The sequence below is a fragment of the Oncorhynchus kisutch genome, linkage group LG25 (genome assembly GCF_002021735.2).
Source record: "Oncorhynchus kisutch isolate 150728-3 linkage group LG25, Okis_V2, whole genome shotgun sequence".
Taxonomy (NCBI): domain Eukaryota; kingdom Metazoa; phylum Chordata; class Actinopteri; order Salmoniformes; family Salmonidae; genus Oncorhynchus; species Oncorhynchus kisutch.
This window is the reverse complement of record NC_034198.2, coordinates 28,241,166-28,255,624: the sequence shown is the minus strand read 5'-3', so window position 1 is coordinate 28,255,624 and position 14,459 is coordinate 28,241,166. Positions and strand designations below refer to the sequence as shown.

The following is a 14,459-nucleotide window of genomic DNA, read 5'->3' as shown; positions in this document are numbered from 1 at the left end:
TCAATTAGCTTTTTAAAATTATAAACTTGGATTAGCTGTGCCATTGGAACACAGGAGTGATGGTTGCTTATAATGGGCCTCTGTACGCCTATTGTAACGTTCAATGAGTGAGTAGGTGTGGAGTCAGGCGCAGAGAGCAAAAGGATGCGGGAAAAACACGCTTAAATGTCCAGGGAAAAATAACATAAACAAAACTGGTAACAAAATAAGAAAAATAAAGGACAGCGAGAAACCCGAAATACAAACATAAATCACTCTAACACCTACAGACGAACAAGCCCGCACAAACAGAAGCGGGCTGAACGAACTTATATAACCCCACCCAAACAACCAAACAAGAAACAGGTGATACCAATTAGACAAGACTAAACGAACACAGAACAAAGGATCGGTAATATTCGTGACATTACCCCCCCCCCCCCTGACGCGCAGCTCCCGCAGCGCGCCGACGCCGGCCTCGGCGATCCGGGTGGAGGCGATGGAACTCTCTCAACATAGGTGGATCCAGAATATCCCCCACCGGGACCCAGCACCTCTCCTCCGGACAGTACCCCTCCCAGTCAACGAGGTACTGCAAGCCCCTCACCCGGCGTCTAGAGTCCAGAATAACTCGTATCTTGTACGCCGGGGACCCCTCGATGTCCAGAGGGGGCGGAGGGACCTCCGGAACGTCACCTTCCGGGCATTGGGACCAGCTACCACCGGCCTGAGAAGAGACACATGAAACGAGGGGTTAATGCGATAATACGAAGGAAGTAATAATCGATAACAAACCTAGTTTATTCTCCTCAGGACTTTAAATGGCCCTATACACTGCGGACCCAGCTTCCGGCAAGGCAAGCGGAGGGGCAGGTTTCGGGTCGAGAGCCAGACCCTGTCCCCTGGTGCAAACACGGGGGCCTCACTGCGGTGACGGTCAGCGCTCTTCTTCTGCCGTCCACTCGCTTGGCGTAATGACTCCTGGACGGCCCTCCAGGTCTCCTTAGAGCGCTGCACCCACTCCTCCACCGCAGGAGCCTCAGTCTGGCTCTGATGCCATGGTGCCAGGACCGGCTGGTACCCCAACACGCACTCAATTGGTGACATGTTAGTAGAGGAGTGGCTTAGTGAGTTCTGGGCCATTTCTGCCCAGGGAATGTATCTCGCCCACTCCCCTGGCCGGTCCTGGCAATACGACCGCAGAAACCTACCCACCTCCTGGTTCACTCTCTCCACCTGACCATTACTCTCCGGGTGATACCCTGAGGTCAGGCTGACTGAGGCCCCCAGACGTTCCATAAATGCCCTCCATACACGGGAGGTAAACTGGGGGCCCCGATCAGAAACTATATCCTCGGGCACCCCGTAGTGCCGGAAGACATGGGTGAAAAGAGCTTCCGCAGTCCGTAGGGCCGTAGGGAGACCGGGCAATGGGATAAGATGGCAGGACTTAGAGAACCGATCCACAAAGACCAGGATCGTAGTGTTACCCTGAGAGGGGGAAGGTCAGTAAGAAAATCCACCGATAGATGGGTACACGGCCGTTGTGGAACGGGGAGTGGTTGTAATTTACCTCGTGGCAGGTGCCTAGGAGCCTTACTCTTGGCGCACACCGAACAGGAGGAGACATAGAATCGCACATCCCTCTCCAAAGTGGGCCACCAGTACTTCCTCCTAAGACCTCGCACTGTCCTAGAAATACCTGGGTGACCCGACGAGGGTAGACTATGGGCCCAATCGAATCAATTGATCACGAACAGCGAGCGGCACGTACCTACGACCCTCCAGACACTGTGGAGGTGCAGGTTCCTCCCTTAGCGAGATGTCCGCGTCCACCTCCCATTCTACTGGTGCCACCAGCTCAGCTGCCGGAATGATGGGAGTAGGATCGATGGACCGGTCCTCAGTGTCATAGAGTCGGGACAGCGCGTCGGCCTTAGTGTTGAGGGAACCTGGTCGATACGAGATAGTAAAACGAAATCTGGTGAAAAACATGGCCCACCTTGCCTGACGAGGATTCAGTCTCCTAGCTGATCGGATATACTCCAGGTTACGGTGGTCAGTCCAGATAAGGAAAGGGTGCTTAGCCCCCTCAAGCCAGTGTCTCCACACCTTCAGGGCCTCAACCATAGCCAACAACTCCCTGTCCCCCACATCATAATTCCGCTCCGCTGGCCCGAGCTTCTTCGAAAAAAGGCACAGGGGCGGAGCTTCGGTGGCATACCCGAGCGCTGTGAGAGCACCGCTCCAACCCCAGCCTCGGATGCGTCCACCTCTACCACGAACGCCAAAGAAGGGTCCGGATGCGCCAACACCGGCGCCTCAGTGAACAGCGCCTTCAACCTACTAAAAGCTCCGTCCGCCTCTGCTGACCACTGCAAACGCACCGGCCCCCCCTTCAGCAGTGAGGTAATGGGAGCTGCTACCTGACCAAAACCCTGAATAAACCTCCGGTAGTAATTGGCAAACCCTAAGAACCGCTGCACCTCCTCCTTAACGCGGTCACCCTCCATTACCAACCCCGAGCTGGAAATGCGATAACCCAGGAAGGAAACGGATCGTTTGGAAAACTCACATTTCTCCGCCTTCACGACTGCTCCTGCAGTCGTCTAAGAACCTTGCGCACCAGAGACACATGCGCAGTGCGTGTAGTGGAGTAGATCAAAATATCGTCAATATACACCACCACACCCTGCCCATGCAGGTCTCTGAGAATCTCATCCACGAAGGATTGAAATATAGCTGGAGCATTCTTTAACCCGTATGGCATGACTAGGTACTCATAATGGCCAGATGTAGTGCTAAATGCAGTTTTCCACTCATCTCCCTCCCGAATACGCACCAGATTATACTCACTCCTGAGATCCAGTTTCGTGAAGAACTGCGCTCCGTGAAATGATTCCACTGCAGTAGCAATGAGAGGTAGTGGGTAACTAAAACCCACCGTGATGGAATTTAGACCTCGATAATCAATACACGGACGCAGACCACCATCCTTTTTCTTCACAAAAAAGAAACTCGAGGAGACGGGTGAGAATATAATGATGTAATTACGTCTCATCTCAATGACGCACTTCTCCGGCGCAACTCTCTGGTTGTCCTCACGATGTCAGTGTCCTTTTGGCTTAGTGGTCTGTATCCTCGCCCTTGCTCTGGAAGGGGTCTTCTGAGGACAGACAGCTCTGTAGCTCAGAACTCACAGCAAAGGAATGAAGCAGTGTAGATACCACGATTCGATGGAGAGTGGAGTCTAGGTGGTCCGGCTTGAATTCACCCGCTTAGACACAGCTACTCATCCGTAGCTTGGATAGAATTTTTTTTCTTTGTTTTCAACCTTGTGTTGCATTTTGGGTTCGTTGACTTTTTAGACCTTGGCTGCAGCTTGGGTCACTTAGTCTGATATGTTAATTATTCACTCACATGTCTTATACCCTCGGGTCAGAAGTGGGCGTAACCGCCTTTAGGGCAATTCTCACATTTCATCTTTACCAAAACAGTTACAATGTTTTCGTAATAATGTCATCTATTAACCTTTAATAACAAAACAAAAATGACATAGGTTTTCATATTCCATCTATCGTCATGACCACCATTGTGGCTGACGGAAACCATTGTTCCAAAGTCCCTTTATTGCATGTTTAATGTTCTGAGGTTGGTTCTCTATAGTGTGAGGACACAGGAATGTTGTCTGTGGCCTAAGATTTACTATGGTCGTGATGGGTCATAAAACCCCCACATCTTCAAACCCCTAGATCTCTCCTCCTCTGTTGGGGTTGAGAGATAATCTGCGGCGGCATTTTGAGGAGTTGGCACGGCAGCGCAACAGGGACGAGATGCAGCCCCAAAAATGTATTGGGGACGGGGGGGGGGGGGGGGGGGCGGGAAGTGTGGCTAAGTCAGGTAGAAGACCTGAGCCAACTCCCCGTGCTTACCGTGGAGAGAGGTGGACCGGGCAGGCACCGTGTTATGCCATGAGGCGCACGGTGTCCCCAGTGCGCAGGCATAGCCCGGTGCACTACATCGCAGTGCCTCGTATTGGCTGGGCTAGAGTGGGCATCGAGCCAGGTGCTATGAAGCCGGCTCAGCGCATCTGGTCTCCAGTGTGTCTCCTCGGCCCGGGGTAAATGGCACCAGCCCTATGCATGGTGTCCCCGGTTCGCCAGCACAGCCCAGTGCGGTCTGTTCCACCCCGCCGCACTGGCCGGGCTACGGGGAGTATCCAGCCAGGAAAGGTTTGCAGGCTCGGTGCTCGAGACCTCCAGTGCGCCTCCACGGTCCGGTCCATTCGGAGCCACCTCCACGCACCAGGCCTCCGGTGGCAGCCCCACGCATCAGGCTGTCTCTCCGTCTCCTTCCTCCAGTTGCTCCCGCCTGTCCAGTGCTGCCAGAGTCTTCCTCCTGTCCAGTGCTGCCAGAGTCTCCCTCCTGTCCAGCGCTGCCAGAGTCTCCCGTCTGTCCTGAGCTGCCAGAGCCGCCCGTCTGTCCTGAGCTACCAGAGCCGCCCGTCAGTAAGGAGCTGCCAGAGCCGCCCATCTGTCCTGAGCTGCCAGAGCCGCCCGTCAGTCAGGAGCTGCCAGAGCCGCCCGTCAGTCAGGAGCTGCCAGAGCCGCCCGTCAGTCAGGAGCTGCCAGAGCCGCCCGTCAGTCAGGAGCTGCCAGAGCCGCCTTTCACTCCTGTGCTGCCGGAATCGCCCTTCACTCCGGAGCTGCCTGAGTCTCCCGCCTGTCCGGTGCTGCCAGAATCTCCCGTCCATTCGGGACTCGCGGCAAGGGTCCCCAGTCCGAGGTCGGCGGCGAGGGTCGCCGCTCCCAAGGCGCCACTTAAGTGGGCAGAGACTATGGTGGAGTGGGGTCCACGTCCCGCTCCAGAGCCGCCACCGCGGACAGACGCCCACCCAGACCCTCCCCTATAGGTTCAGGTTTTGCGGCCGGAGTCCACACCTTTGGCGGGGGGGTTCACGTTCTGACCTTAGTTCCTTTATTATGTCTTTGTTTTAGTTTGGTCAGGGCGTGAGTTGGGGTGGGTAGTCTATGTTCCTTTTTCTATGTTGTGTTTTTGTGTTTGGCCTGGTATGGTTCTCAATCAGAGGCAGGTGTCGTTCGTTGTCTCTGATTGAGAATCATACTTAGGGACCCTTTCCCACCTGTGTTTTGTGGGTGATTATTTCCTGTTTAGTGTTTTTTCCATTCACCTTACGGGACTGTTCGTTTGTCGTTTATTGTTTTGTTCAGTGTTCGGTTATTTTATAAAAAATATGAACAATTACCACCCTGCGCTTTGGTCCTCACCTTCTTCCACCACAGACAATCGTTACAATTAGTGTGTCAGAGTGTTTGGACAATCTCTCTATTTACAAAAGCCACATTGACAGGCCTCCTCATTAAGCCGAGCTCCTACAGATGTCCAAACACCAGCTAACGTAACCACCAGCTAATGTAACCTCATACGAGGCCCATCGTGACAGCAGAATAAGAAATGGAGGACAGAGCCACTCAAATGGAATGGCCGATTAGTTCACTTTAATGTAACTCTGTGGTTTGGAAGATATAAACAGACGACCCTCCCTTTTGTAGGCCCGCGGATCAATTTCCCAAAATTGTTGTATATATTATTTTATTCAGAACTCAACAGTTGGTTAGAATTTGAGCAAGTGATGTCAGGGACATGAAAACCAAATGAATTTCATATGTGATCACAAGTGTTTCACATGTGAAGTTAATGTGATAAAGTGACAATATGTAAAAAAAAAAAAAAAAAAAATATGTGATAACATGAAACTACACATGTGAAAACATTTGACATCGTGAAATAAATGTGACAACACGGGGATGCAAAATTTCAACATGATACCATGAAACTACACATATGACAACATTTGAAAGTTTCTTACATGTAAAACTGCGAAATCGATTTTCATATTTGAATATTTACCATATGTAAAGATGCAATTCCACATGTGAGAGTTAGTTTCTTACATGTTAGTTTCTTACATGTGGAACTGCAAATGTGATTTTCGCATGTTTTGATTTTCACATGTGAACTTGCAATTCCACATGTGAAGTGAAAACATGTTAACATGTGATCTCTACATGTAATACATGTGAACATTTGGTTTCACATGTGAACATCTGACCTCACATGTGTCTCTTTTGTTTTCACATGATTTCACATTGTGAATTTCAAGGTCTTTTTTGCAAGGGAAATAATTAAATGGTATGTTTTTTTTATAGATAAATGGTAAATGGTATGGCGATTTTGAACTGTTCAGCTAAAATAGTGTAGCCATGCTGCTGTTCCAGTTTCAACTGACCTGAGCCCTAGGACCATGCCCCAGGACTACCTGACATGATGACTCCTTGCTGTCCCCAGTCTACCTGGCCATGCTGCTGCTCCAGTTTCAACTTCCACCTGACTGTGCTGCTGCTCTAGTTTCAACTGTTCTGCCTTATTATTATTCGACCATGCTGGTCATTTATGAACATTGAACATCTTGACCATGTTCTGTTATAATCTCCACCCGGCACAGCCAGAAGAGGACTGGCCACCCCACATAGCCTGGTTCCTCTCTAGGTTTCTTCCTAGGTATTGGCCTTTCTAGGGAGTTTTTCCTAGCCACCGTGCTTCTCCACCTGCATTGCTTGCTGTTTGGGGTTTTAGGCTGGGTTTCTGTACAGCACTTTGAGATATCAGCTGATGTACGAAGGGCTATATAAATAAATTTGATTTGATTTGATTTAAAAAGCTTTAATCAATGACGAAATAGTAATGACTTTTCAATATGACCATAGCGGGATTTGATATCACAACCTCTGGAGTTAGGGGTACACTTATAGGTCTGCTGCTCCAAAAAGTCTGTAGCATTCTCAGAAGTCCACTACAGAGTCATTACCTATAATACATCTCTGCACTTAGCAAAAGAGTGCCGTCTGCGCTGCTATGAGTTAAGGAGATTGTCCGGTACTTTTGTATACTATTTGGCCAGTAGTTCTGAAAGCAGCACTCGAGCCAAAAGTGATCCCCGACAATTGCGTACTATGTCACATATGTCCAGATATGTGCACCATGTCATTGCTCTCTCACTCTGCTGTGTGTATATCTTGGTAGCTGTCACTCAAATGGCGAGGGGCTGAAGCTGATTGATTGAACTCTAATTGCTAGGAGGCTGGTTCACGAGGGTGAACATTTTGGGAAAATGATGCATCACACCTTTCAGAAAAACAGTCACTTTCAAACTAGGGATTTTGTGGCTAATTGAGGTAACACGGTAATTCTGCTTGTAGATTATGCATGTACGAACTACACATTGACACATCCAGCCCAAAGCAGGAGGTAAAAAAAATACTTACTAGTCGCCAAAGTTCAGAGGGTGTCTTTTTTCTGGCTATTCTTGCATCATTAATTTAATTGACTTATTTCAGCAATTTGAGGGTTTCCTGTATAGTTGTCTAATGTTGGTGGGGCATATTTTCCTGCTTTAATGTTACTCCTGAATCACTATGATAAAGATTTTTTTTGTGTATTATACAAAGTTGAGGTTTACTTTGATGTCCAAAGTGTAGGAATACAGGTGAAATCAGTCACAGACACAGACATGGTGGCGTAGCAGGAAGAATGCCGTGAACCAAAAGGTTGTGAGTTCAAATCCCAGGTGAGGACATGTTGAATAATAATGACTATGTAAGTAAACATAGTTGAAGTCTGTCAAATATGTAAGTTGAAAACACTGTGACTGTTTTTTGAAGTTCCGGTGACATCCTAACAAGTCATTTCTGTTTGCAGGGCCTGTGACATCTCGTAATAAGAACTCCACTGGACTTTATGCAAACTGTAAACGACATATCCTGAGGCTGCATTTATTGTAGCTGGGGATTTTAACAAAGCAAATTTGAGAAAAACAATACAGAAGTTCTACCAATATATCGACTGCAGTACTTGCGCTGCCAAAACACTCGACCACTGTTACTCCAACTTCAGGGATGCCTATAAGACCCTCCCCCGCTCTTCTTTTGACAAATCTAACCACAACTTCATTTTGCTCCTCCCTTCCTATAGGCAGAAACTCAAACAGGAAGTACCAGTGCTAAGGACTAGTCAACGCTGGTCTGACCAATCGGAACCCACGCTTCAAGATTGTTTTGATCAGACGGACTTGGATATATTCCGGGTAGCTTCCGAGAAAAACATTGACAAATACACTCTGATTCAGTGACAGAGTTTAACAGGAAGTGTATAGGAGATGTTGTGCCTATTGTAACTATTAAAATCTACATTTGCTTACCACCACAATAGATCCACAGACAATGCAATCGCCATCACACTCCACACTGCCCTATCCCATCTGGACAAGAGGAATACATATGTAAGAATGCTGTTCATAGACTATAGCTCAGTATTCAACACCATAGTACCCTCCAAGCTCATCATTAAGCTCGAGACCCTGGGACTGAACCCCACCCTGTGCAACTAGGTCCTGGACATCCAGACGGGCCGACCCGGGTGGTGAAGGTTTGAAACATCACCTCCACTTGACTGATCCTCAACACTGGGGCTCCACAAGGGTGTGTGCTCAGTTCCCTCCTGTACTCCCTGTTCACCCATGCCTGCGTGGCCAAGCACACCTCCAACTCAATCATCAAGTTTGCAGATGAGACAACAGTAGTAGGCTTGATTACCAACAATGACCAGACAGCAGTGGAGAAGGTGGAAAGCTTCAAGTTCCTCGGTGTACACAACACTGGCAAACTGAAATTATTCACTCACACAGACAGTGTGGTGAAGAAGGCGCAACAGCGCCTTTTAAACCTCAGGAGGGAGGATGAAGAAATTTGGCTTGGCACCTAAAACCCTCACAAACGTTTACTGATTCACAATCGAGAGGATCCTGTCGGGCAGTATCACCGCTTGGTACAGCAACTGCACCACTCGCAATCGCAGGGCTCTCCAGAGGGTAGTGCGGTCTGCCCAATGCATCACCGGGGGCAAACTACCTGCCCTCCAGGACACCTATAGCACCCGATGTCACAGGAAGGCCAAAAAGATGATCAAGGACAACAACCACACGAGCCACTGCCTGTTCACCCTATCCTCCAGAAGGCGAGGTCAGTACAGGTGCATCAAAGCTGGGACCGAGAGACTGAAAAACAGCTTCTATCTCAAGGCCATCAGACTGTTAAATAGCCATCACTACTACATAGAGGCTGTTGCCTATATACATAGACTTTAATAAACGGAACACTAGTCACTTTAATCATGTCTACAAATCTTGCATTACCCATCTCATATGTATATACTGTATCCTATACTATTCTGCTGTATCTTATTCTATGCCACTCTGACATTGCTAGTCCATATATGTTTATATTCTTAATTCCATTCCTTAACTAGATTTGTGTGTATTGGGTATATGTTGTGTAATTGTTAGATATTACTTGTTAGATATTACCTCACTGTCGGAGCTAGAAGCACAATCATTTTGCTGCACTCGCAATAACATCTGCTAAACACGTGTTTGGAACCAATAAAATTTTATTAGGATTTGGGAACAAAAAACATAGTTTTCTCCTGAATCAACACTAGAAATGTTAGATTGAACAATCAACAACAGATAACTGATACCATGCCATTCCATTAGGTCTTTTGTGGCTTTAGCCTCTTAAAGGTACAACATGGTCATTTGCGAAGACTGCCTGGAAAAGATTCAGTTAACATTTTCATACTAGTGATAAATTAATGATGTAAGTGTTAAATTAAAACGTATTGGATCAAAAGAACCCCAGTGTTGGCGTTAATAACCAGTGTTAAACCAAAATCACGCCCATCATTATCATATTTCCCAGAAGGCTATACTGCAGGTTGATTTTTAAAAAAATGGTTTGTTTCAATATCTATTTTTTTGCATGTACATTGATTAATATTATGCTACTTAAATATAAATAACATACTTTTTTCTAAACTAATCCAATCTGTTACTTGGACTTATTGCACCCATTACTGAAATAGTTGTTCCAGTTTAGATCTCTTAGGTAGTCTCATGTCTTAGGTTTACCAAACCAGCAGTCGTTCTGAATGCAGGCTGCAGGGGAATAAAAATTCAAAATGTTGGATATCCCCACTCTGGCTGGATTCCAATAAGAATTACCCATCACTTTGCAAGCCATTGTAATGTGACTTGCAGGCCTGAAAAACACGAGTTTCAGGTCACTGTATTGGGGTAAAACTTGGCCCTCAAAATACCTTATTAAATATTTGTTATTGTGTTGAATAATGACATTTTATTGTTAACATATTAGCTGAGTATCTCACTTGGTGAAGGCCATAGGACTGAACAGTTATGAACGCAACAACTATGTCACTGTCCCTAACAAATACAGTCATGGGTAGTAACTTTACAATTCACTCGACAGGCAAGGCCCTCTAGGAAATTTGCAAAAAAGGCTTTACACTAACTAGATGTTACATTTACCACTGTCAGTGTTGATTTAACACTGGAGAATTTGCTGTGTAAAAATGACCTCAGCAAATTATCTAGGAGAAGACTTATAGAGGTTTTATAAACAGTCTGCCTGCCAAAATGTGGCTTACAGACAGCTTTAAAGGGTTAGTTCACTTTTGATGTTCAGCTTATTTTAGACTTCTCTATAGGGTGTTGTTGTGTACTCTGAAACATTTTTAAATCCATTAACTCGTTATTTAACAATTTCAAGAATCATCTGGCTCACAATTTTTCAGCATGTAGCAATCCTAAACTAGACTTCAGAAAAGTGAGCTATCCCTTTAATGGAAACTTGACTGCAGGAGATGGCCACTATAATCTGCCGAGAGAGATTTACTTTGAACTCATTTACAACTTTGAACCTCTCCCCACACACACACACACACACACACACACACACACACACACACACACACACACACACACACACACACACACACACACACACACACACACACACACACACACACACACACACACACACACACACACAGGCTAGTATGTTTCAAATTGAGTAGAATTCAATAGAACATCTGCATTTAGTCATATCCAAATCAAGTAATAAAAAATTCACAACGTTGGCCACATAGTGTTTTAGAGCCTCGGGATTTGAGGATGAAACAGCAGAACATAACTTATTTTAGTCAGCCTCTCAGGACTAGAGGAAGGTATCCGGAGCATTATATCAATTCAGTAGCTAGAGTAGTCAGCCTCTCAGGACTAGAGGAAGGTATCCGGAGCATTATATCAATTCAGTAGCTAGAGTAGTCAGCCTCTCAGGACTGGAGGAAGGTATCCGGAGCATTATATCAATTCAGTAGCTAGAGTAGTCAGCCTCTCAGGACTGGAGGAAGGTATCCGGAGCATTATATCAATTCAGTAGCTAGAGTAGTCAGCCTCTCAGGACTGGAGGAAGGTATCCGGAGCATTATATCAATTCAGTAGCTAGAGTAGTCAGCCTCTCAGGACTAGAGGAAGGTATCCGGAGCATTATATCAATTCAGTAGCTAGAGTAGTCAGCCTCTCAGGACTGGAGGAAGGTATCCGGAGCATTATATCAATTCAGTAGCTAGAGTAGTCAGCCTCTCAGGACTGGAGGAAGGTATCCGGAGCATTATATCAATTCAGTAGCTAGAGTAGTCAGCCTCTCAGGACTGGAAGAAGGTATCCGAAGCTAGAGCTTCTTGGGTATAAAGCAAAAGAATATATGTTGCTGGGATTTTTCAAATGCATAGAGAGCACGTTTCCATAGATTTAGAAGGTTTTGGAACATCCTGTGCATCCACAGCGTACCCAAGTTTTAAAGTATATATATATTTAACTAGGCAAGTCCGTTAAGAACAAATGGTTATTTACGATGACGGCCCGGGAACAGTTCCCTTGTTCAGGGGATGAACGACAGATTTTTACTTTGTCAACTCGGTGATTCGATCTAGAAACCTACCGGTTACTGGCCCAACACTCTAACCATTGGGTTACCTGTCTCCCCGTAGACCTATGTAATTGATCCATTTTAGGATACATTTTCTGAAAGTAACACCAATAGTAGTCTATCAAGGCAAGTAATAATAGAATTAAGCACTTGTGCTTTTTAAAACACCACCATACATGACTAATCTTTCATTTTTTTTAAAAGTTAACTAATTTAACATGGTATTTGCATGCTCTCTGGTTCCAATTGATTTGACCAGTGTGTAAATGCGCACCAATATTATGTAAATTATTGTTACCATGTCCATCCACAAAATATTAATCTGCTCAGATGTAATATAAATCACTTACAGTCTTGAACCCCTTTCGCTCGTTGGAACGGACTTCTCCGTGATGTTGTTACATCTAATGGTGTTGGCGGAACACCGGCAGATTCCCGGACACACAAAGCTCGAAGCGTACCGGCAGCCAAAGCCAAAGAAGAGCAAAACAGACGGGTAGAACAGGAACAACAGCGATATCGACATCATTGAATTATCCTACTTTTCAAATTGAAGCAATAAATCCCAAGGACCACATACAGTAGGAGCAGCAAAGATGATGATAACCATTTACGTCCTTCTGTTGGAACAGACTCGGTGGATTGATGCAGCGTACGTTTGAATGGGGGAAGAAACAAACATTGCTCTATCCATCAAAAGGGTAGCCTGTGCAATAAATTCCAAATAGTGGCTGGAGCGCATTGTGCAGACGCGAGCGCACCAGATGCTCTCCATTCCCGCCTACCCCGTAATCGCTCCGCGTCACGTGTAAACTGTCAGATTTATAACGATTGCAAGGGCCCAGGGATGTCATGGTCTTTTCTGTCATTAACCTACAGCGTCTACCCATAGTCTACCTCTCAAACATGACATAATTACTCGATGTGTCTATTCTGAGACAAGATACAGTATAACTTAAATAAAATATAAACCTATTAAATATCAACATATTAACTTTCATAAAATATCACATTTCTGAATGTTTTATTATGGAGGTCCCAAGCCATTATTTCAAGCCCTGTCTAATCCTAATGGAAATGCACCATAATAGAATCGTTTCCAACAGCTTGTTTTGCATTATTGCACAAGAGACAAGAGATAGTAGACCTAATTCAAGATAAGAACAATATCTTCTAGCCTATGTGTCAGTTTGTGTTTGGCAGAACAGAAGGCCAAAGGGACCTTGAAAGAGGATCAAATGGAGAATGAAATAGAGTGGAATCTTGGAAAGGTCATAGTTTTTTTTATTGCAGTTCTTTTAAGTTCCACCCACCCCACCCCTCCCTTTGCCATATGGCCTGCATCACAGGATCAAATCTATTTGGGTTCCATATCTTGTCATTGGTTGCACTAATTGCATTTTTTGTCTACATTACCTGGCTCAAGCATTCATGACATTACCCGGAAGAAGGCACAGTGATGCCAAAGCATTGGTATTTTACCCAATAAACTACTGGGAGTGTACAGTGCATTCGGAAAGTATTCAGACCTCTTCCCATTTCCCACATTTTGTTACATTACAGCCTTATTCTAAAATGGATTAAATAAAAATGTTCCCTCATCAATCTACACACAATACCCCATAAATGTATTAAAAATAAAAAATCAGAAATACCTTATTTACATAAGTATTCAGACCCTTTGCTTTGAGACTCAAAATTGAGCTCAGGTTCATCCAGTTTCCGTTGATCATCATTGAGATGTTTCTACAAGTTGATTGGAGTCCACCTGTGGTAAATTCAATTGATTGGACATGGTTTGGAAAGGCACACACCTGTCCATATAAGGTCCCACAGTTGACAATGCACTTCAGAGCAAAAACCAAGAAGTGAGGTCGAAGGCATTTTCTGTAGAGCTCCTAGACAGGATTGTGTCGAGGTACAGATCTGTGGAAGGGTAGAAAAAATGTCTGCAGCATTGAAGGTCCCCAAGAACACAGTGACCTCCATTCATAAATGGAAGAAGTTTGGAACCCACAAGACTCTTCCTAGAGCTGGCTGCCCAGCCAAGCTGAGCAATCGGGGGAGAAGGGCCTTGTTTGTGGAGGCGACCAAGGACCCAATGGCCACTCTGACAGCACCAGAGTTAATCTGTGGAGATGGGAGAACCTTCTAGAATGACAACCATCTCTGCAGCACTCCACCAATTTGGCCTTTATGGTAAGAGGGGCCAGACGGAAGTCACTCTTCAGTAAAAAACACATGACAGCCCGCTTGGAGTTTGCTAAAAAGGCACCTAAAGACTCTCAGACCATGAGAAACAAGATTCTCTGGTCTGATGAAACCAAGATGGAACTATTTGGCCTGAATGCCAAGCGTCACGTCTGGAGGAATCCTGGCACCATCCCTACGGTGGTGGCAGCATCATGTGGTGGGGATGTTTTTCAGCGTCAGGGACTGGGAGACTAGTCAGGCTCGAGCGAAAGATGAACGGAGCAAAGTACAGAGATCCTTGATGAAAACCTGCTCCAGAGCACTCAGGACTTCAGACTGGGGTGAAGGTTCACCTTCCAACAG

General features: G+C 45.9%; 1 protein-coding gene across 1 annotated transcript in view; it reads right to left on the bottom strand.

The window, feature by feature from the left end:
* Window positions 1-12,766, bottom strand: part of lhcgr (luteinizing hormone/choriogonadotropin receptor) — a 30,213-nt gene extending 17,447 nt beyond the window's left edge. The window contains exon 1 of the mRNA XM_020460996.2: window positions 12,254-12,766. Coding sequence (XP_020316585.1) covers window positions 12,254-12,432 — 179 coding nt within the window. The 5' untranslated portion in view covers window positions 12,433-12,766. The remainder of the gene's footprint in view (window positions 1-12,253) is intronic.
* Between the last annotated feature and the right edge of the window lie 1,693 nt (window positions 12,767-14,459).